This window comes from Cherax quadricarinatus, chromosome 67 (assembly GCF_038502225.1).
Source record: "Cherax quadricarinatus isolate ZL_2023a chromosome 67, ASM3850222v1, whole genome shotgun sequence".
NCBI classification, from domain to species: domain Eukaryota; kingdom Metazoa; phylum Arthropoda; class Malacostraca; order Decapoda; family Parastacidae; genus Cherax; species Cherax quadricarinatus.
Window position 1 is genome coordinate 20,680,530 of NC_091358.1, and position 25,451 is coordinate 20,705,980.

The 25,451-nt window shown below is 42.0% G+C and overlaps 1 protein-coding gene across 1 annotated transcript in view; it reads left to right on the forward strand.

Moving 5' to 3' along the window:
- The window catches only part of LOC128699688 (collagen alpha-1(XVII) chain), a 129,849-nt gene that overhangs the window by 19,557 nt on the left and 84,841 nt on the right, over positions 1-25,451 (forward strand). The window contains exons 2-6 of the mRNA XM_070099437.1: positions 3,239-3,401; positions 8,424-8,445; positions 9,490-10,688; positions 11,662-11,765; positions 18,902-19,094. Coding sequence (XP_069955538.1) covers positions 3,239-3,401; positions 8,424-8,445; positions 9,490-10,688; positions 11,662-11,765; positions 18,902-19,094 — 1,681 coding nt within the window. The remainder of the gene's footprint in view (positions 1-3,238; positions 3,402-8,423; positions 8,446-9,489; positions 10,689-11,661; positions 11,766-18,901; positions 19,095-25,451) is intronic.

Sequence of the window (25,451 nt, forward strand, 5' to 3'; positions counted from 1 at the left end):
CATGGGCATGTCATTTATCGCCTGTTCGAAGTTATTTGGCGTCAGGATAACGTCAGATAGGCTTGTGTTTACCAAATTCTGTGGCTCTCATAAAAAATTAACTTAGATCTTCGACTCTCAGTCTGGTTAGTGGCTTGCTAAAAACTGAGTCATATTGGGACTTGAGTAGCTCACTCATTTCCTTGTTGTCATCTGTGTAGGACCCATATTGTTTAAGTAGGGGCCCATACTGGATGTTGTTCTCGACTTTGATTTGGCATAAGAAAAGAAATACTTTTGGTTTCTTTCGATTTCATTTACGGCTTTTAGTTCTTCCCGCAATTCCTGACTCCTATAAGATTCCTTTACCTTAAGTTCGATGTTTGCTATTTCTCTGACCAGTGTCTCCCTACGCATTTCAGATATATTGGCCTCTTTTAGCCGCTCTGTTATTCTTTTCCGTCGCCTGTAAAGGGAGCGCCTGTCTCTTTCTATTTTACATCTACTCCTCCTTTTTCTTAAAGGAATAAGCCTTGAGCATACATCGAGTGCCACCAAGTTAATCTGTTCTAGGCATACGTTGGGGTCTGTGTTGCTTAGTCTATCTTCCCAGCTTATATCATTTAGGACTTGGTTTACTTGGTCCCACTTTATGTTCTTGTTATTGAAGTTGAATTTGGTGAAGGCTCCCTCGTGACTAATCTCATTTTGTCGGTCTGGGGCTCCATGCATACATGTCTGAACCTCGATTATGTTGCGATCTGAGTACAGGAAGGCCCCGCTTTACGGCGTTTCACTTTACGGCGTTCCGCTAATACGGACATTTCAAATTATGACCAAAACTCACTATACGGCTCCCCCCACCTGACTTTCTAATACGGTCACCGTGCCCCACCCTGTTTGTTTACATTCTCCATGAGCTCAGTAAGCACTAAGTCTCTCCATTTTGTCTGGAAACTCCAAAATTTCAAATGTTTTTAAAAGTTATTTCATATTTTATATATACTCTGATAATTATACTTATGTATACCTGTACCTAAATAAACTTACATACATCAAGTCATTTAAATGTCGTATATTACGTTAATATACACATTTTCATTAATCCATCCATGATATTTTTTTCAAAATTATATAATAAACACGATGCATAACATATAAATAAGATAAATACACCCCACAGTAGAATAAATCGTGACTAATCTCATTTTGTCGGTCTGGGGCTCCGTGCATACATGTCTGAACCTCGATTATGTTGCGATCTGAGTATATTGTTTTTTATATGGTGACATTTCGTATCAGATCATCATTGTTAGTGAAGATGAGGTCTAGTGTACTCTCCAGTCTAGTAGGTTCTATTATTTGCTGGTTTAAGTTGAATTTTGTGTAGATTTAAAAGCTCGTGTGTGTGAGTTCTCGTCAGTGCTGCCTCCTGGTGTTATCACTGCAACAACATTATTTGCTATATTCCTCCATTTTAGGTGCCTTAAGTTGAAATCCCCCATGAGCAAGATGTTGGGGGCAGGAGCTGGAAGATTTTCCAGACAGTGGTCAATTTTCAACAGCTGTTCCTGGAATTGCTGGGATGTTGCATCCGGAGGCTTGTAGACTACCACAATGACAAGATTTTGGTTCTCGATCTTTACTGCTAAAACTTCCACTACATCATTTGAAGCATTTAGCAGTTCTGTGCAAATAAGTGACTCTGCGATATACAGGCCAACCCCCTCCCCCCCCCCCTTTTGCCTGTTCACTCTGTCACATCTGTATAGGTTATAACCTGGGATCCACATTTCGTTGTCCAAGTGATCCTTTGTGTGGGTCTCTGTGAAAGCCATGAACATTGCATTTGCCTCTGCAAGCAGTCTACAAATGAAAGGTATTTTGTTGTTCGTTGCTGACTTTAGACCCTGTATATTTGCAAAGAAAAATGTCGTCAGATTGGTGGTATTGGTGGTACTGGCACTAATATCTGTATCAGTTGGTACCGGCACTAATATCTCTATCTGTTGGTTTGGAGTGGAGACCATCGACTGTGATTCCACTCCAGAAATGACTGGATGTGCTGTACGATTTCTACCATTTCCTGCCAGTTTTTTTTTTCCTTCCTGGTACTAAGAAACCTCTCCCTCTTGAGTGGCTGTGGCTACCCAGGTTTTAACATGGTCTAACTGTTTTGTATCTTTTTGTCCCCTTTAGATGGTGTGCCTGGCAATTTATGTTATAGCACTGTCTTTCCTGTACTGAAGAGGGACACATTTCAGGGTGAAAAAGCTTTCAGCAAGGGATTTTGCATTTTCCTGTTGTCATATGGGCACGGCATTTTCTAGGGATACAGGGGACTGGTATTATGTACCACTGGGATACAGGGGACTGGTGTTATGTACCACTGGTATACAGGGGACTGGTGTTATGTACCACTGGGATACAAGGGACTGGTGTTATGTACCACTGGGATACAGGGGACTGGTGTTATGTACCACTGGGATACAGGGGACTGGTGTTATGTACCACTGGGATACAGGGGACTGGTGTTATGTACCACTGGGATACAGGGGACTGGTGTTACGTAACACTGGGATACAGGGGACTGGCGTTATGTACCACTGGGATACAGGGGACTGGTGTTATGTACCACTGGGATACAGGGGACTGGTGTTATGTACCGCTGGGATACAGGGGACTGGTGTTATGTACCACTGGGATACAGGGGACTGGTGTTATGTGCCACTGGGATACAGGGGACTGGTGTTATGTACGACTGGGATACAGGGGACTGGTGTTATGTACCACTGGGGTACAGGGGACTGGTGTTATGTACCACTGGGATACAGGGGACAGTGTTTTGTACCACTGGGATACAGGGGACTGGTGTTATGTAACACTGGGATACAGGGGACTGGTGTTATGTAACACTGGGATACAGGGGACTGGTGTTATGTAACACTGGGATACAGGGGACTGGTGTTATGTACCACTGGGATACAGGGGACTGGTGTTATGTACCACTGGGATACAGGGGACTGGTGTTATGTACCACTGGGATACAGGGGACTGGTGTTATGTACCACTGGGATACAGGGGACTGGTGTTATGTACCACTGGGATACAGGGGACTGGTGTTATGTACCACTGGGATACAGGGGACTGGTGTTATGTACCACTGGGATACAGGGGACTGGTGTTATGTAACACTGGGATAACTTTCTCAGATCACACTCTGAGAACAACTCAGTTAATCACAGCTGTGTTTCAACAGCAACATTCACTCGGTGGGCAGCGCATCACATGGCAGCTGGAAGAAAACATCGCCACCAGATGACGCTCAGGACGATCACAATGATGATTTCTCCGACTTCAGTGACGATGACTTCGACAATGATGATGATCACAACTTCTCTAGTACACCTCTGGAGGAGGAGGTGAGTAATTATTATTGATGTTATATAGTATTAATGTTAATATAGACTTAATATAGTGTTTATATTATGAAATGTGGAGTTTATCTAATGTTTACTCTGCCTCTTGTAGATGTTATTGATGTCAGGGTCCCTCACGTAGATCTGTTATTGATGTCAGGGTCCCTCACGTAGATCTGTTATTGATGTCAGGGTCCCTCATGTAGATCTGTTATTGATGTCAGGGTCCCTCATGTAGATCTGTTATTGATGTCAGGGTCCCTCATGTAGATCTGTTATTGATGTCAGGGTCCCTCACGTAGATCTGTTATTGATGTCAGGGTCCCTCATGTAGATCTGTTATTGATGTCAGGGTCCCTCATGTAGATCTGTTATTGATGTCAGGGTCCCTCATGTAGATCTGTTATTGATGTCAGGGTCCCTCATGTAGATCTGTTATTGATGTCAGGGTCCCTCACGTAGATCTGTTATTGATGTCAGGGTCCCTCATGTAGATCTGTTATTGATGTCAGGGTCCCTCATGTAGATCTGTTATTGATGTCAGGGTCCCTCATGTAGATCTGTTATTGATGTCAGGGTCCCTCACGTAGATCTGTTATTGATGTCAGGGTCCCTCATGTAGATCTGTTATTGATGTCAGGGTCCCTCATGTAGATCTGTTATTGATGTCAGGGTCCCTCATGTAGATCTGTTATTGATGTCAGGGTCCCTCACGTAGATCTGTTATTGATGTCAGGGTCCCTCATGTAGATCTGTTATTGATGTCAGGGTCCCTCATGTAGATCTGTTATTGATGTCAGGGTCCCTCATGTAGATCTGTTATTGATGTCAGGGTCCCTCATGTAGATCTGTTATTGATGTCAGGGTCCCTCACGTAGATCTGTTATTGATGTCAGGGTCCCTCATGTAGATCTGTTATTGATGTCAGGGTCCCTCATGTAGATCTGTTATTGATGTCAGGGTCCCTCATGTAGATCTGTTATTGATGTCAGGGTCCCTCATGTAGATCTGTTATTGATGTCAGGGTCCCTCACGTAGATCTGTTATTGATGTCAGGGTCCCTCACGTAGATCTGTTATTGATGTCAGGGTCCCTCATGTAGATCTGTTATTGATGTCAGGGTCCCTCACGTAGATCTGTTATTGATGTCAGGGTCCCTCATGTAGATCTGTTATTGATGTCAGGGTCCCTCTTGTAGATCTGTTATTGATGTCAGGGTCCCTCTTGTAGATCTGTTACTGATGTCAGGGTCCCTCACGTAGATCTGTTATTGATGTCAGGGTCCCTCACATAGATCTGTTATTTATGTCAGGGTCCCTCATGTAGATCTGTTATTGATGTCAGGGTCCCTCACGTAGATCTGTTATTGATGTCAGGGTCCCTCTTGTAGATCTGTTATTGATGTCAGGGTCCCTCACGTAGATCTGTTATTGATGTCAGGGTCCCTCTTGTAGATCTGTTACTGATGTCAGGGTCCCTCACGTAGATCTGTTATTGATGTCAGGGTCCCTCACATAGATCTGTTATTGATGTCAGGGTCCCTCACGTAGATCTGTTATTGATGTCAGGGTCCCTCATGTAGATCTGTTATTGATGTCAGGGTCCCTCAAGTAGATCTGTTATTGATGTCAGGGTCCCTCACGTAGATCTGTTATTGATGTCAGGGTCCCTCTTGTAGATATGTTATTGATGTCAGGGTCCCTCACGTAGATCTGTTATTGATGTCAGGGTCCCTCTTGTAGATCTGTTACTGATGTCAGGGTCCCTCACGTAGATCTGTTATTGATGTCAGGGTCCCTCACATAGATCTGTTATTGATGTCAGGGTCCCTCACGTAGATCTGTTATTGATGCCAGGGTCCCTCACGTAGATCAGTTATTGATGTCAGGGTCCCTCACGTAGATCTGTTATTGATGTCAGGGTCCCTCATGTAGATCTGTTATTGATGTCAGGGTCCCTCACGTAGGTCTGTTATTGATGTCAGGGTCCCTCTTGTAGATCTGTTATTGATGTCAAGGTCCCTCATGTAGATCTGTTATTGATGTCAGGGTCCCTTACGTAGATCTGTTATTGATGTCAGGGTCCCTCACGTAGATCTGTTATTGATGTCAGGGTCCCTCATGTGGATCTGTTATTGATGTCAGAGTCCCTCACACAGATCTGTTATTGATGTCAGGGCCCCTCATGTAGATCTGTTATTGATGTCAGAGGCCCTCGCATAGATCTGTTATTGATGTCAGGGTCCTTCATATAGATCTGTTATTGATGTCAGGGTCCCTCATGTAGATCTGTTATTGATGTCAGGGTCCCTCATGTAGATCTGTTATTGATGTCAGGGTCCCTCACGTAGATCTGTTATTGATGTCAGGGTCCCTCATGTGGATCTGTTATTGATGTCAGAGTCCCTCACACAGATCTGTTATTGATGTCAGGGCCCCTCATGTAGATCTGTTATTGATGTCAGAGGCCCTTGCATAGATCTGTTATTGATGTCAGGGTCCTTCATATAGATCTGTTATTGATGTCAGGGTCCCTCATGTAGATCTGTTATTGATGTCAGGGTCCCTCACATAGATCTGTTATTGATGTCAGGGTCCCTCACATAAATCTGTTATTGATGTCAGGGTCCCTCTCATAGATCTGTTATTGATGTCAAGGTCCCTTACGTAGATCTGTTATTGATGTCAGGGTCCCTCACGTAGATCTGTTATTGATGTCAGGGTCCCTCATGTGGATCTGTTATTGATGTCAGAGTCCCTCACACAGATCTGTTATTGATGTCAGGGCCCCTCATGTAGATCTGTTATTGATGTCAGAGGCCCTCGCATAGATCTGTTATTGATGTCAGGGTCCTTCATATAGATCTGTTATTGATGTCAGGGTCCCTCATGTAGATCTGTTATTGATGTCAGGGTCCCTCATGTAGATCTGTTATTGATGTCAGGGTCCCTCACGTAGATGTTATTGATGTCAGGGTCCCTCATGTGGATCTGTTATTGATGTCAGAGTCCCTCACACAGATCTGTTATTGATGTCAGGGCCCCTCATGTAGATCTGTTATTGATGTCAAAGGCCCTCGCATAGATCTGTTATTGATGTCAGGGTCCTTCATATAGATCTGTTATTGATGTCAGGGTCCCTCATGTAGATCTGTTATTGATGTCAGGGTCCCTCACATAGATCTGTTATTGATGTCAGGGTCCCTCACATAAATCTGTTATTGATGTCAGGGTCCCTCTCATAGATCTGTTATTGATGTCAAGGTCCATCATGTAGATCTGTTATTAATGTCTGGGTCCCTCACATAGATCTGTGTTACTGATGTCAGGGTCCCACACATAGATCTGTTATTGATGTCAGGGTCCCTCACATAGATCTGTTACTGATGTCAGGGTCCCTCATGTAAATCTGTTATTGATGTCAGGGTCCCTCACATAGATCTGTTATTGATGTCAGGGTCTCTTATGTAGATCTGTGTCATTGATGTCAGGGTCCATCATGTAAATCTGTGTTATTGATATCAGGGTTCCTCATGTCGGTCTGTGTTATTGATGTCAGTGTCCTTCATGTACATCTGTGTTATTGGTGTCAGGGCCCCTCATGTAGATCTACATTATTGATGTCAGGGTTCCTCATGTAGATCTGTGTTGTTGATGTCAAGGTCCCTCATGTAGATCTTTGTTATTGATGTCAGGGTCTCTCATGTAGATCTGTATTTTTGATGTCAGAGTCTCTTATATATATTTGTATTATTGATGTCAGGGTCCCTTATATATATTTGCATTATTGATATCAGTGTTCCTGATGTAGATCTGTGTTAATGATGTCAGGGTCCGTTATGTAGATCTGTGTTATTGATGTTAAGGTTCCTCACCTCATATAGATCTGTGTTATTGATGTCAGGGTCCCTGGTGTAGATCTGTATTATTGATATCAGGGTCCCTGATATAGATCTGTATTAGTGATATCAGGATCCCTCATGTAGATGTACATCATGAGCTCAGTTAACCTAGATAATCTGAATGGTAAATTTTGTCCTAAATATGAGAGACTGGGTCTGTGTGGTGAGTGTTCTCAGTGTAAAAAAAAATCCCGCCCTCTTGTGGTGCATGATGGGAAAATCAAAACTGTGACCTTGTGTTTGGTTTGAAATAGTGACTCTCAGGGGGTTTTCTAGAATGGGTTTTATGGTTTTATTGGCTGTTTCTTGATATTAATTGATTGAATGGAAGATACACTAATGAAATAAGGATGATTTTGGTTGGCTTCTGAACCAGACGTAACTCGAAACTGGGCTCAAAGTATTGAAAATAGATGCTGATATTCCTGAGGACTAGGCTCCCAACACTCTATGGTCTGTTTTGTGGGTTTTTAATAGATCTGATTCAATTATTAGGACACTGTAAATCACAACCAATCATTCCTGGTTATATTTTATTATGCGAGAACTACATTAAGTCTTCAATTTTTTGTGTGTGATGAATTCAAAGTGGAAGGCAAGTGTAGTAGAGGAGAGGCTTTTGGACATAGTTAGTGAAGAGAGCAAATGTTATTTTAGTGCCAGAAATATCTGCACTATTTATTTTGCACTTTTTAATTTGGAATTTTCTGAATTTTGCATAAAATTGGCCAAAGTATTTGTGCACCTCATAGGATAGTTGTAATAGTTGAAAGGGAAGGTTTCTTGTGCTCAGTCAATACAATAGAAGGCATATTAGTGAAATAGTCAAATGAAGCTTTGGAATTGACTTAAAATAGGACTCAAAATCAGCGTGATCGCCAGTGCATGGTTTGCGCACAGACCGCTAAATTTACACCTGCGTAATTCTGTAAGTTTTCCATCAAATTTGACATTTTTGGTGTCATTATGTACAGAAAAATATTCTCTGCCATATCACTGAGAGCACTTTTTATTTTGGGGCTTCGGACAGTGAAAGTGTTAATATGGTGTTAGTTAATGTTAGTATAGGATTATAGTATTAATATGGTGTTATAGTATTAATATGTTGTTTTTCTTTATTTCAGACCTCTGGTGATCATTCTGAAGGTAATATACCATTATTTTTTAGTTAAACAGTTACTGACTGAGTGATGGTCAGTGTGTTTCCTTCACTGTCTCACAACACCCTTGGTGATAAATCCACCCAAGATTTATACATCCTTCAAGTCATCCTATTTTGTTCCATCATCTCTAAATGTCCAGACCACCTGAACACCCTTTCCTCAGCACTCTGGATAATACTTTTAGTAACCCCACTCCTCCTTCTAATAACCTAGCTTGAAGTTCTCTGTATAATATTCACACCACACATTGCCCTCTGAAACATCACTTCCACTGCCTCCAGCCTCCTCCTTGCTGCAATGTTTAAAACCCATAATTCACACTCATATAACAGTGTTTGTACCATAAACCTCTCATTCATTCCCCTTTTTTTGCCTCCATGGATAAAATTCTTGGTTTCTACCCATCATCAATTCTGTGGGTAACCTCATCTACCATACAACTATCCACTGACTAGTTCACTCACAAATATCTCAACACATTCGCTTCCTCCCTCCAATCTGTTATCTAGTCTTTCATTTCCTACATTTATTGTTCCTCATATCACCTTGTTCTTTAAAATCGGGGAACGGGTGGGACTTGAACCTGCGGCAGTGAGTCCTAAAATTCACAGGCCATTGTGCTAACCACTGGGCCAAATAGTTAGTTAGCACATAGGTCTGTGAGTTTAAATCCATCACCCGTTTCCTGATTTGTTTGCAACTGTTATGATCTTGTGAACCTTGTTCATTTCAACATTTCCTTCCAGTTTCCTTCTACATACCTCCCAAATTCGCCCATCAACCTTGGCAGCTTCAGATTCTGCCACAATAACTGTGTCATCAGCAAACATCAACTGTGACAACTGTCAATTTGTATTAGATTCTTCATCTTTCAACCCTCAACTCTCTCCAACAAGCTCAGCATTCACTTCTCTTACAGCCCCATCCATAAATCTAGTCTTATTATTATAATGATTGTTATTATTATTGGCTTGACATAGATTAAATATTTCCTAACTCAGTTATGGACTAGAAATTGTTTTTCTAGGCAATGACGAGGATATTTACCTGCCACCCAATCCTGTTACCAGCTCCCCGATGTATCCTCAGCCCCTGAAGGCTCCTTCATCCTCACCCCAAATTTCTCGAAACCGGTTTCCCGGGCCTAATAAGTCGTCGGGTTTTGGTTTGCCTGGTACTGTGCCTCCGAAGCCACACTTGGCAATTGGGAGAGGTGCCATTCATGGTGGTCGGGGACCTGTGGCGGTTCCTGGTCGTGGAGCTCACGGTCTGTCAGTAGGGGATGGTGGCCATGGACCGCCACTATTTCCTTTGCTGCGTGGACCAGTGCCAGTTTCTGGGCCTCGTGGACCATCTCAAGATGGTTCTGGACGTGGACCAGTGCTGTTTCCTGGGCCTCGTGACCCATCATCACCAGATGGCCACGTCCGTCTACGTGGACCTCGTGGATCTGCACCATCTGCTGGACCTCGTGGACCATTGCCATCAGATAGTCCTGGTCGTGGACCAGCACCAGTTCCTGGACCCCGTGGCCCAGCACCAGTTCTTGGATCCCGTGGACCAGCACCAGTTCCTGGACCTCGTGGACCAGCACCAGTTCCTGGACCTCGTGGACCAGCACCAGTTCCTGGGCCTCGTGGACCAGTACCAGTTCCTGGATCCCATGGACCAGCACCAGTTCCTGGACCCCATGGACCACCACTAGATGGTACTGGTCGTGGACCAGTGCCAATTCCTGGACCTCGTGGACCGTCTCCATTTTCTGGACCTCGTGGACCACTGCCAGCAGATGGTCCAGGACGTGGACATGCACTGTTTCCTGGACCTCGTGGACCAGTGCCAACAGATGGCCCTAGTCGTGGACCAGTGCCACTCCCACCACATAATGGATTGCCATCAGCAGATGGTCCTGGTCGTGGACCAATATTTCCTGGACCTCATGGACCACCATCAACTGACACTTCTAGTCGTGGACCAGTGCCAGTTCAATCACATAGTGGACCACCACCAGCTGATGCCTCTGGTCGTGGACCTGCACCACTTCCTCCACACAGTGGACCACCACCAACTGATGTCTCCTCTCGTGGACCAGCACCACTTCCTCCACACAGTGGACCACCAACCGATGCCTCTGGTCGTGGACCAGCACCACTTCCTGGTCATCTCACTAATAACCTCCGTAAATTGTTAGAAAGTCAAACGTCCTCTAGCTCTTCGCTATCGAAGGTAAGCTATATTGGCTGATTGATGGTCAATGTTATTTCTTCTTTTGTGTGTGACTGCCTCACTGGGAATCAGCTGGTGTGTTCAAAAGCCTAAAAAAGCTTGATTGAAGATGTTTTAGGGGAGGTGAGTGATCATTTTGACTTGACAAGCTGTTGGAGTGCGAGCAAGGTAACATCTTTGAAGGGATTCAGGGAAACTGGTTGGCCGGATTTGAGTCCTGGAGGTGCGCAGTACAGTAGTCCCCCAGTATCTGCAGGGGATACATTCCAAGAGCTACCGTGGATATCAGAAAATGCAGATAGTGGCGAACCCTATGCATGTCATTTTTTTTGTTTACATAAATACCTATGACAAAGTTTAATTGATTAATTATGCACAATAAGTGGAAAATTATCACTTTTTCACTGATAGGAACTACTTCACAGCTTCTCTTAGATTTTGACGAACTGCCACCAGTGAATGACTGAAACTGCAGATACAGGAGTCCTACTGTACAGTGCATATACTCTGAAAGAGGGATATGAATGTTACAGTTCTGAAAGTGGAAAGTACAGTGCCTGTACTCTGAAGAATGAGTGAGGATGTTACAGTTCTGGAAGTGGGTAGTACAGTGCCTGTACTCTGAAGGATGAGTGAGGATGTTACAGTTCTGGAAGTGGGTAGTACAGTGCCTGTACTCTGAAGGATGAGTGAGGATGTTACAGTTCTGGAAGTGGGTAGTACAGTGCCTGTACTCTGAAGAATGAGTGAGGATGTTACAGTTCTGGAAGTGGGTAGTACAGTGCCTGTACTCTGAAGAATGAGTGAGGATGTTACAGTTCTGGAAGTGGGTAGTACAGTGCCTGTACTCTGAAGGATGAGTGAGGATGTTACAGTTCTGGAAGTGGGTAGTACAGTGCCTGTACTCTGAAGGATGAGTGAGGATGTTTGTATATCATTCTTATGCATTCAGTCAGATCAATCAATCTTTCAGTCGAAGGGGCCACAGAATCCACCACAGTGGCACTCATCAACGACAGTGCCAAGCCGGCCTTCTCTCCTGCCTCCAGCACCCTACACCACCACTACCACTCACAGGTTAGCTGACCTCTACCCTTGTAAGTAACTTATTTGAAGGCTGGTCATTGTTTTGCACTCAGGCAGCACTGCCACCTTCCTTTCAGGGCAAAATATAGGCAGGCCTCAGTTAGTGGCAGTAATGGGTTCCATGAAGGATCACACTGTTCGAAGTTAAGATTACAGGAGGGCCCTGTTTTACAGCGCTTCACTTTATGGCATTTTGCTAATACAGCAGTGTTCATTTATACTCATTCTTTATTATTTCAGAATTCCTACAATAAATATATTGCTCACTTAACCCCTTCTGTGTTGGTGCCATAATATTACGGCTTTGAAGCCAGTGTCGGTCTCGTAATACTACGCCAAAATTTTAGCGGCTTCAAATCTTGTGGAAGAAAGCTGGTAGGCCTACATATGAGAGAATGGGTCTGCATGGTCAGGGTGTGCAGTATAAAAAAAACCTCCTGTAGCAAGCAGTACATGAGAAAAAAAACTGTGATCGTGTTTTTGGTTTAAAACAGCGATTTTGGGGTGTATTTTCGTATAAAATTTATGGTTGTATTCTCGTTTTCTTGGTCTCATTTAATAGAATGGAAGATGTATCACAGAAATAGAGGTGATTTTGAATGGTTTACAAAAGAAAAGTAGCCTGAAATTGAGCTCAAAGTAGCGGAAATGTATAATTTTGACGATATTCAAAAGTAAACAAATCATGTCACGTGTCCAGTATAAGTCAACTGGTCAGTATGATATGCATTCACGAATGCACTGATATTATTTATACAATTATTACAATTATGCAATAGTCTGAATAACAGTAAAAAATTCAAACTGAAAAACAAGGGTAATATAAGAGGGGCAGGAGACGTGATTAATGAACAGAGAAAATGTTATGTTATTTTAGTGCCAGGAATGTCTGCGTTGTTTATTCTGGCCCCTATTTTTAAATTGGCCTTTCTTGAATTTTGTGTGAAATTGGTCAAATTAGTAATTTCTGATCACTTTTTTGTGTAGTTGAGATAGGTAAATGGGCAGTTTCTTGTACTCACTCGATAGAATAAAAAGAGCTCTAGTGAAATAACTGAGTTTGGTTGAGTGGAACAAAGGAATTGGCCCAAAATAGGGCGTAAAGTGGGTAAAATCGCCAATGCGTGCATATTGTTGAGACCGCTAACTTCGCGAGAGCGTAATTCCATAAGTTTTTTATAAAAATTCGAACGTTTGGTTTCATTACATTCAGAAAAAGATTCTCTATCATTTCATAAGAAAAAAATTTTTTTTTTTTTAAATTCTTCAACACTGAGGCAAGTTTGCGAGCAGGAGTCTCGACACCCAAAGGGTTAAACAGGCAGTAGAGCTAGGCCTATAAAATACTTATACAGCACACACTACATTAAAGTGAAGTGCTGTCAAGCAAAGCACTGTATAATGGAGCACTGTCAAGCAAAGCACTGTACAATGGAGCACTGTCAAGCAAAGCACTGTGAAGTTCTGTAAAGTGGAGGCCTTCCTGTATTTATTACCCAGTATTGTCAATATTTACCATTGCATCTTTGACATAATAATTTTTACAGAAACCAGTTAGGAAAATTGCATCATTACCTGCAGTTTTAGCAATTGCAAAAGTTTTTCTCAGTTTGCTAAAGTTTTTTTTCAGCAGGTCTTGAATGTTGCAATGGTTGCATTGAAGGTGTTATTTTGTTGTGCAAGAGTTGTAGAGTCTGAGAGGAAAAATCTCATTATTCTAACTATCACTAACTGGCACCATGCTGTACTCTATAGATAAGATTATACGTTGTGTAGATACAGTTATACATTATGTACATGAAAGTATACATTGTTTAGATAAAATTATATGTATTTTATATACATTTTTTTAGATAAAATTATACATTTTTAATTAAAATTATACATTATGTACATCAAATTATACATTATGTAGATAAAACTTTATATTATGTAGTTAAAATTATACTTTTTTTAGAGAAAATTATCATTTTTTTAAAGAATAAAAAGGCACAATACCATGACTGGAAGAGTACACAAATAAGCCGCACATAGGAGAGAGAAACTTACCACAGTGTTTCAGTCCAACTTGGGCCGTCATATCCTCCAGAGGTTCTGTCTCTTATTCTCTTGCCTCTTGGCTGGCCAAAACTCTCACTCCCTTGGTATTTTTTCTGCTGCTCACTTTCATTGCTCTCAAGACTTCACTGTGTGTGTTTGTCCTCTCCCGACTTGACGTTGAGTCCCTCTTCACCAGTGTTCCTCTTGATGATGATCTAATTTTCTCAGAGTGAAGGCCACTGAAGGGTTACTTCATCTCTCTATACCTATTGATGTCTTTCTTGATCTTATTTGCCTTTGTGTAGGTTCTAACTCCTGTTTCCTTTCAAGGCAAATTTGATTTTCAAAGCTTTGGCATCACTATGGGCTCTCCTCTCTCCCCTGTTATTGCTAATCTTTATAGGGAATACTTTGAGACTGTTCTTTTTCCTAGTATTGGTGTATGTGACCTTCCCTCTGGCTTTGCTATGTAGATGATATCTTTGCTCTCCCATCCCTGGCAACACCCCCCCCCCCCCACTCTTCACAGATCTCAGAACATCCACACTTACTACTGTGCAATCTACATCTACAGGACCTTAAATTCCAATATTAACCTTGACCTAAAATGCTTTCTTGATAGTTGTGACAGGACCCACAGGCATAACACAAGACACAAACATCTCTATGACATTCCCCGTGTTCGACTGAACCTTTACAAAAATTCAATGTGTGTCAAAGGACCTAAAATCTGGAACACCCTTCCTGAGAACTCTAGAACTGCAGACACATTCATCACCTTCAAAACTACAGTTAGAAAACATCTTATCTCCCTGATACACCCCATCAACTAACTACATGTAAACCACTTGGTGGTTCACACTTACACTCATTCACCCATCGACTATAAACACAGAAATACGAATCTTAATCTTAAAATAATGAGCCCTAACTATTCATAAGCTTGCCTATGATACTCCAATATAGACACTATGTATTGTGCCAAAACAAAAGCATTCACATTGCTAAACTCACAAACTATATTGTAGTCACTTAGCCTTAATACCATAATCTGTAATAATTTAAAGTTTAGAATTAATCTAAGTCTGCCCGAAATGCCTAGCCATGCTAGGTGCCCTAGTGGCCCCCTCTGTAATTAGTATTTTAAAACATGTAAACCACACAATATCCAAAATCTGTAAACCCTGCATTGTAATCCTTATAGAGAATAAACTTGATTGATTGATTGGCCTCATGACTCTAGTCTCTTCCAACCATTTCTCAGTGCTCTTAACAATCTTGCTCTTTCCATCAAATTTATCACAAGCCTGTGCACAGTAGCATGTACATTCATTAATTTTCTTACCATAATTCCTCTGTCAAGAAAAGTGTTCCTATCTCTCTCTTTCTCCATGTTCTTCGCATTTGTGACCCTCAGTTCCTTGACACGGAAATTTCAACTCTTTGTATGTAATTCATTCTCTCATCATGGCTACACTTCCCATCTCATAAACTTTGCCTTCTCACGTGCTAAATGGACTTTCTTCTCTCTTAAACTCTCTGCTCCTGTGAAATCTCCTGTTCTCTGCCTTCCCTACATTTCCAGTCATTTTTATGTCAACAACTCTCTCCATTCCTTAGACATTGAACTTACTTTTCATCACACTAATACCCTTCGCAGCAATCTAGCTCGTACTTCTCCTCCCACTATAGATGCTCCTGGTGTCTACTCTCTTTCCTGCTCCTCTTGCCCTTTCCATTACTTTGAAGAGACTGGTCGCTCTCTTTCTGACAGGCTTAAAGAGCACAAAAGAAGTGTTAGGCTTGCCGACACCAATAGTGTTCTTTTCTGTCAAGTTCGAGATCACATTCATCCTGTTGACTGGTCCTCTGTTAAAACTGTCTACCCTACTTCTAGCTTTCACAGTCACTGTCTTGTTGAAGCATCACTTATACACAGCTTCTATGAATCTTAGTCCTGGCTTTGTCTCTGTAGATGCCTTCCTTTCACATTATATTGTCAAATGCTCCAAACTTTATTCTCCTCCTCTTCCTACCTCTACTCCTTTCCTATTATTTTTTTAACATTTTCTGTGTTTTCCTTTCTTCTGCGTAAGTGTGTTCTGTCCTTCAGTTTTCCTCCCCTGTGTTTTTGGTCTTGCCCCCTTGTGGGCCAGTAGCTCTCCTGCAGTGCTCCTTTTTCTTGTCCTTAGACTTAACCCACTTCTCCTACTACAATTACCACTCCATTATTTTTGCTTTTGCCACTGCCATTGCTGTTGCCTCCCTTCATCCTTCTCTCCCCTTTTTGTTTCTCGTGCCACTAAATCTACTCTCTCTACTTTCTACTACCACTACTAAATAACAAAAAGGCACAATACCGTGACTGGAACGATACACAAGTCGGACCGAAACGTCGTCGTAAGCTTCTGTCTTTTATGTGCGGGTTATTTGTGTATACTACCACTACTACTTCCACTACCACTACTACTTCCACTACCACTACTACTTCCACTACCACTACTACTTCCACTATCAACATTACCACTACTACTTTTTCTTCCTCTCTTTGTCCCATCCCTGTCCCCCTCACCTATAGATACTGGCTCCCTCACCTTCATGTGTCAATGTGGCTTGTAAATGGTTCAAGTTCGATCGAAGCATTGTTGTAAGCTTCTCGTCAGACTGAAACATTGTTGTAAGCTTCTCTCTCCTAATGTGCTGGGTATACAGTGGAACCCTAGTTTTCGTCCTTAATCCGTTCCAGAAGGTTGGTCAAAATCAGAAATGGACGAAAACCGAAATAATATTTCCCATAAGAAATAATGTAAATCCAATTAATCCGTTCCATACACCCAAAAATATTAACAAAAAATATATTTTTATAGAGAATAACTATAGTTTTACATACAGAAAAGACTGAGAAATAAATATAAATGACTAATGAAATGGAAAATGAACATTTAAATAACTATTGCATACCTTTATTGAAGACTCTTGTTGGCATATGGAAGAAGGTGAGGCGGGGAAAGGGAGGAGAGGTTATTGTTTGAAAGAGGAATCCCCCTCCATAAGGACTTCAGGTATCAAAGCCCTATCTGGGGTTACTTCCCTTCTTTGTCTTTTACTGGCACTAGGACTAGCTTGAGAGTCACTGGACCCCTGTCACACAAAATTCTGTCCAGGGAGCTCTGTTTCTGGCATCTCTTTAAGATTTGCCTTTTAAAATGGGACAAGCCATTGTCATGGAAAATGTTGCAGACACAGCTTGCAACAGTTTTGTTAGGGGTGATAATTCTCCAGAAAATTGTGCATCTTCCTCCACTTTGCACAAATGCCCTTAATCACTGAAGAAGGCACATTCTCCCCTCTCTTCCTCCTCCTCTGAAGCAATTTCCTCAGCTGTGATCTGTTGCTGTTCCAGTTGAGGGTCTTGTAGCTCTTCAGTGGTTAGCTCTTCCCTGTGATCCTCCACCAACTCTTCCACATCCTGGCCACTCACATCCAACCTCATGGACTTCCCCAAAGACAAAATACATTCCACAGTAGGCATAGGGCCATCAGGGTCAGCCTCAAACCCTTCAAAATCCTTCTCGAGGACACATTCTGGCCACAATTTTCTCAAAGCAGAGTTCATCATCCTGGAAGTCACTTCCTGCCAAGCCTTATCTATAAGGCTTATGCAGTTGAGGATATTGCATTGATTCCTCCAGAACTTCAGAGCACCTTTGAAATATTACTATGGTGTTGAGTTTTTTCGAAGTTTGAAATGCCCTGCTGGTCCATGGGCTGGAGTGGTATTAGGGGGCAAGAACTTCACTGTGATGAAACTAAACTCCTCAGACAATTGGTCTTCCAAGTCTGGAGGATGAGCAGGAGCATTGTCCAATAGCAGGAGGCACTTAGAGTGGCAATTTATTTTCCAGGAGGTATTTCTTCACACTCAGGCTAAACACATCATTGACTCACTCAATGAAAATTAGCCTCGTGGCCCATGCCTTATTGTTAGCCCTCCACATCACACACAATTTATTCTTCATGATATTGTTTTTCTTGAACACTCAGGGATTTTCAGAGTGATACACCAGTAAATGCTTCACTTTGAAATCCCCACTAGTGTTACCACAGAACAAAAGAGTTAGCCTATCCTTCATAGGCTTATGTCCTGGCAGTGCCTTTTCCTCTTGTGTGATGTAGGTCCTCTTTTGGCATTTTCTTCCAAAAAAGGCCTGTTTCATCACAACTGAACACTTGTTGGGGACAAATCCTTCAGCCTCTACGTACTTCTTGAATTCATCAACAAATTCTTCAGCCGCACGTTTGTCCGAACTTGCAGCCTCGCCATGCCTTACCACACTGTGTATGCAACTTTTCTCCTTGAATCTGTTGAACCAGCCTTTGCTGGCCTTAAATTCGCTAACAGCAGCACTTGTTCCAGGCATTTTCTTTACGAGATCCGCATGCAACTGCCTTAACTTTTTGCAAATTATCTCCTCCACAACACTATCTCCTGCTAACTGTTTTTCGTTGATCCACATCAACAACAACTTCTCCACATCTTCGATTGTTTGCGATCTCTGTTTCATTAGCATATTTACCCCTTTCGCAGCATCAGCTTCCTTGATTTTTACTTTCTTTGCCAGGATGGAACTGATTGTTAATTTGGACTTCCCATACATTCTGGTGACCTCGGCCACACATACGCCACTTTTGTATTTTGATACAAGCTCTTTCTTGAATTCTATCATGTTTCTCACCTTCTCTACCAAAGGGCTGGCACTTTGAACTTTCTTTGGCCCCACGTTGGATTATTTCGCAGTCGCACTCAATAAACAAGTATCAAAAACATTAGATGAATGTGCGGAGTATTGTTCACTGAACAAGTGACAGAGACAAACTGAGTAAGGTACGTGTGAGTGGTGGCAGCCCGGGCAGGCGGACGCATCTGATACAGACGATTTCCAAGTGGATGTACAAAATCCGGGGTAAAAATTTGCCAAAAAAAGTGGTCGAAATCCAAATTGTACGATATTCGGACTGGACGAAAACCAGGGTTCCACTGTATCCATATACGTCATGTAGAGGTTAAAATGGTGTTACTCTCGCAGTGATGTTGGCAGTGAGAGTGCCAGTGATGGTGGCAGTGCTCAGGGTGGTGGCAGTGCCAACAACCCAGCAGTGCTAGCAGCAGGTGCCAGCAGTGAGGCTGGCAATGCCACCAGGCCGCAGTTCCCTCTTCCCAAAGATACCAAGAATAGTGCTAGCACCACGGTGGAGCCAGCAGTGACATCCTTCCCTCCGGTGAATATACGAGGATTGTATATTAGTATATATGCACTGTGAGCAATGACAGTGTATGTACACTGTGAGCAGTTACAGTGTATGTACACTGTGAGCAGTGACAGTGTATGTACACTGTGAGCAGTATAACAGTGTATATACACTGTGAGCAGTGTAACAGTGTGTGTACACTGTGAGCAGTGTCAGTGTATGTACACTGTGAGCAGTGACAGTGTATGTACACTGTGAGCAGTGACAGTGTATGTACACTGTGAGCAGTGACAGTGTATGTACACTGTGAGCAGTGACAGTGTATGTACACTGTGAGCAGTATAACAGTGTATATACACTGTGAGCAGTGTAACAGTGTGTGTACACTGTGAGCAGTATAACAGTGTATATACACTGTGAGCAGTGTAACAGTGTGTGTACACTGTGAGCAGTGACAGTGTATGTACACTGTGAGCAGTGACAGTGTATGTACACTGTGAGCAGTGACAGTGTATGTACACTGTGAGCAGTGTCAGTGTATGTACACTGTGAGCAGTGTCAGTGTATGTACACTGTGAGCAGTGTGACAGTGTATGTACACTGTGAGCAGTGTCAGTGTATGTACACTGTGAGCAGTGTCAGTGTATGTACACTGTGAGCAGTGACAGTGTATGTACACTGTGAGCAGTGGCATTGTACACTGTGAGCAGTGACAGTGTATGTACACTGTGAGCAGTGACAGTGTATGTACACTGTGAGCAGTGTCAGTGTATGTACACTGTGAGCAGTGTAACAGTGTATGTACACTGTGAGCAGTGTAACAGTGTATGTACACTGTGAGCAGTGTAACAGTGTATGTACACTGTGAGCAGTGTAACAGTGTATGTACACTGTGAGCAGTGTAACAGTGTATGTACACTGTGAGCAGTGTAACAGTGTATGTACACTGTGAGCAGTGTCAGTGTATGTACACTGAGCAGTGTGACAGTGTATGTACACTGTGAGCAGTGTGACAGTGTATGTACACTGTGAGCAGTGTGACAGTGTATGTACACTGTGAGCAGTGTGACAGTGTATGTACACTGTGAGCAGTGTGACAGTGTATGTACACTGTGAGCAGTGTGACAGTGTATGTACACTGTGAGCAGTGTGACAGTGTATGTACACTGTGAGCAGTGTGACAGTGTATGTACACTGTGAGCAGTGTCAGTGTATGTACACTGTGAGCAGTGTGACAGTGTATGTACAATGTGAGCAGTGTGACAGTGTATGTACAATGTGAGCAGTGTCAGTGTATGTACACTGTGAGCAGTGTGACAGTGTATGTACACTGTGAGCAGTGTAACAGTGTATGTACACTGTGAGCAGTGTCAGTGTATGTACACTGTGAGCAGTGTGACAGTGGCATTGTACACTGTGAGTGGTGACAGTGTATGTACACTGTGAGCAGTGACATTGTACACTGTGAGCAGTGGCATTGTACACTGTGAGTGGTGACAGTGTATGTACACTGTGAGCAGTGACATTGTACACTGTGAGCAGTGGCATTGTACACTGTGAGTGGTGACAGTGTATGTACACTGTGAGCAGTGACATTGTACACTGTGAGTGGTGACAGTGTATGTACACTGTGAGTGGTGACATTGTACACTGTGAGTGGTGACAGTGTATGTACACTGTGAGTGGTGACAGTGTATGTACACTGTGAGCAGTGACATTGTACACTGTGAGTGGTGACAGTGTATGTACACTGTGAGTGGTGACAGTGTATGTACACTGTGAGCAGTGACATTGTACACTGTGAGTGGTGACAGTGTATGTACACTGTGAGCAGTGACATTGTACACTGTGAGTGGTGACAGTGTATGTACACTGTGAGTGGTGACAGTGTATGTACACTGTGAGCAGTGGCATTGTACACTGTGAGCAGTGACAGTGTATGTACACTGTGAGCAGTGACATTGTACACTATGAGCAGTGACAGTGTATGTACACTGTGAGCAGTGACATTGTACACTGTGAGTGGTGACAGTGTATGTACACTGTGAGCAGTGACATTGTACACTGTGATAAGTGACAGTGTATGTACACTGTGAGCAGTGACATTGTACACTGTGAGTGGTGACAGTGTATGTACACTGTGAGCAGTGACATTGTACACTGTGAGCAGTGACAGTGTATGTACACTGTGAGCAGTGACATTGTACACTGTGAGTGGTGACAGTGTATGTACAGTGAGCAGTGAGTGTTTGCACACTGTAAACAGTGTCTCAGTATGTATACTGAGTGGTGGTGTTCATTGTACATATGCAAAGGTGTATATCTTAGCGTATAAGATAAGATAATAATTCTGCATGATATAATGATTGTACAGAGGTGAACAACATTCAGGTGTACATGTTCAAACTCCCTTAATATGCACATATTTCAGGCAAACTTAAGACTAACTTAAGATTAATAAGACAATAACAAAATAACTGGTCATATATAGCCTCTTAGGTGGTTGTAAATATAAATTTAGTTGCTACATTGAATACAAGAGAACTGAATATCATATTAGTACATGCTATATGGCTTTTATCATGTTTAATTGTTTAAAGAATTATAGACTTAATTATGATTATAGAGGATTCTAACATATTAACATAATGTGCACACATTCACTGTCTTAATGGTTGTAAGGGTTTCAGATTTTTTTTTTTTTTAACAAGTCGACCGTCTCCCAAAGAGAAAGAAAATACTTTCATCATCATTCAACACTTTCACCTCACTCAGACATAATCACTGTTTTTGCAGAGGTGCCCAGAATACAACAGTTTAGAAGTATATATGTATAAAAATACACAATATATCTCTCCAAACTGTCAATATCCCAAACCCCTCCTTCAGAGTGCAGGCATTGTACTTCCCATTTCCAGGACTCAAGTCCAGTTATATAAAATAACCGGTTTCCCTGAATCCCTTCACTAAATATTACCCTGCTCACACTCCAACAGATCGTCAGGTCCCAAATACCATTTGTCTCCATTCACTCCTATCTAACACGCTCACGCACGCTTGCTGGAATTCCAAATCCCTTGCCCACAACACCTCCTTTACCCCCTCCCTCCAACCTTTTCGAGGATGACCCCTACCCCGCCTTCCCTCCCCTACAGATTTATACACTCTCCATGTCATTCTACTTTGATCCATTCTCTCTAAATGACCAAACCACCTCAACAAACCCTCTTCAGCCCTCTGACTAATACTTTTAACTCCACACCTTCTCCTAATTTCCACACTCCAAATTTTCTGCATAATATTTACACCACACATTGCTCTTAGATAGGATATCTCCACTGCCTCCAACCACCTCCTCGCTGCTGCATTTACAACCCAAGCTTCACACCCATATAAGAGTGTTGGTACTACTTTACTTTCATACATTCCCTTCTTTGCCTCCATAGATAACGTTTTTTGCCTCCACATATTCCTCAATGCACCACTCACCTTTTTTCCTTCATCAATTCTATGATTAACCTCATCCTTCATAAATCCATCCGCTGACACGTCAACTCCCAAATATCTGAAAACATTCACTTCTTCCATACTTCTCCTCCCCAATTTGATATCCAATTTTTCTTTATCTAAATCATTTGATACTCTCATCACCTTACTCTTTTCTATGTTCACTTTCAACTTTCTACCTTTACACACATTCCCAAATTTGTCCACTAACCTTTGCAATTTTTCTTTAGAATCTCCCATAAGCACAGTATCATCAGCAAAAAGTAATTGTGTCACTTCCCATTTTGTATTTAATTCCCCATAATTTAATCCCACCCCTCTCCTGAACACCCTAGCATTTACTTCTTTTACAACCCCATCTATAAATATATTAAACAACCATGGTGACATTACACATCCCTGTCTAAGACCTACTTTTACCGGGAAGTAGTCTCCCTCTCTTCTACACACCCTAACCTGAGCCTCACTATCCTCATAAAAACTCTTTACAGCATTTAGTAACTTACCACCTATTCCATAAACTTGCAACATCTGCCACATTGCTCCTCTATCCACTCTATCATATGCCTTTTCTAAATCCATAAATGCAATAAAAACTTCCCTACCTTTATCTAAATACTGTTCACATATATGCTTCAATGTAAACACTTAATCTATACATCCCCTACCCATTCTAAAACTTCCTTGCTCATCTGCAATTTACATTCTGTCTTAGCTCTAATTCTTTCAGTGATAAGCCTACAGTACACTTTTCCTGGTATACTCAGTAAACTTATTCCTCTATAATTTTTACAATCTCTTATGTCCCCCTTCCCTTTATATAAAGGGACTATACATGCTCTCTGCCAATCCCTAGGTACCTTCATCTCTTTCATACAATTATTAAACAAAAATACCAACCACTCCAACACTATGTCCCCCCCTGCTTTTAACATTTCTGTCATGATCCCATCAGTTCCAGCTGCTTTACCCCCTTTCATTCCACATAGTGCCTCATGCACCTCCCCCACACTCACATCCTGCTCTTCTTCACTCCTAAAAGATGATATACCTCCCTGGCCAGTACATGAAATTACCGCCTCCCTTTCTTCGTCGACATTTGAAAGTCCCTCAAAATATTCTTGCCATCTACCTAAAACCTCCATCTCCCCATCTACTAACTCCCCTTCTCTGTTTTTAACTGATAAATCCATTTGTTCTCTAGGCTTTTTTAACTTGTTTAACTCACTCCAAAAATTTTTCTTATTTTCATTAAAATTCCTTGACAGTACCTCTCCCACTCTATCATCTGCTCTCCTTTTGCACTCTCTCACCACTCTCTTCACCTTTCTTTTACTCTCCATATACTCTACTCTTCTTATAACACTTCTGCTTTGTAAATACCTCTCATAAGCTAACTTTTTCTCTTTTATCACACCCTTTACTTCATCATTCCACCAATCACTCTTCTTTCCTCCTGCACCCACCCTCCTATAACCACAAACTTCTGCCCCACATTCTAATACTGCATTTTTAAAACTATTCCAACCCTCTTCAACCCGCCCACTACTCATACCTGCACCAGCCCACCTTTCTGCCAGTAGTTGTTTATATCTCCCGAACTTCCTCCTCCCTTAGTTTATACACTTTCACCTCCCTCTTACTTCTTGTTGCCATTTTCCTCTTATCCCATCTACCTCTTACTCTAACTATATCTACAAATAGATAATGATCCGCTATATCAGTTGCCCCTCTATAAACGTGTACATCCTGGAGCCTACCCATCAACCTTTTATCCACCAGTACATAATCTAACAAACTACTTTCATTACATGCTACATCATACCTTGTATATTTATTTATCCTCTTTTTCATAAAACATGTATTACTTATTACCAAACCTCTTTCTACACATAGCTCAATTAAAGGCTCCCCATTTTCATTTACCCCTGGCACCCCAAATTTACCTACTACTCCCTCCACAACATTTTTTCCCACTTTAGCATTAAAATCCCCAACCACAAGTACTCTCACACTTGGTTCAAAACTCCCTACGCAGTTACTCAACATTTCCCAAAATCTCTCTCTCTTCTCTATACTTCTCTCTTCCCCAGGTGCATACACGCTTACTGTAACCCACTTCTCACATCCAACCTTTATTTTACTCCACATAATCCTTGAATTAATACATTTATAGTCCCTCTTTTCCTGCCATAGCTTATCCTTCAACATTATTGCTGCTCTTTCTTTAGCTCTAACTCTATTTGAAACCCCTGACCTAATCCCATTTATTCCTCTCCATTGAAACTCTCCCACCCCCTTCAACTTTGTTTCACTTAAAGCCAGGACATCCAGCTTCTTCTCATTCATAACATCCACAATCATCTCTTTCTTATCATTTGCACAACATCCACGCACATTCAAACTTCCCACTTTGACAATTTTCTTCTTATTCTTTTTAGCAATTTTTACAGGAAAAGGGGTTACTAGCCCATTGTTCCCGGCATTTTAGTTGACTTTTACAACACGCATGGCTTACGGAGGAAAGATTCTTATTCCACTTCCCCATGGATATAAAAGGAAAAGTAATTAGAACAAGAACTAAGATAAAATCAAAGAAAACTCAGATGAGTGTGTATAAATAAAAGTGTACATGTATGTGTAGTGTGACCTAAGTTTAAGTAGAAGTAGCAAGACATACCTGTAATCTTGCATATTTATGAGACAGACAAAACACACCAGCAATCCTACCATCATGTAAAACAATTACAGGCTTTCGTTTTACACTCACTTGGCAGGACGGTAGTACCTCCCTGGGTGGTTGTTGTCTACCAACCTACTACCACAGGACGGTAGTACCTCCCTGGGCGGTTGCTGTCTACCAACCTACTACCACAGGAC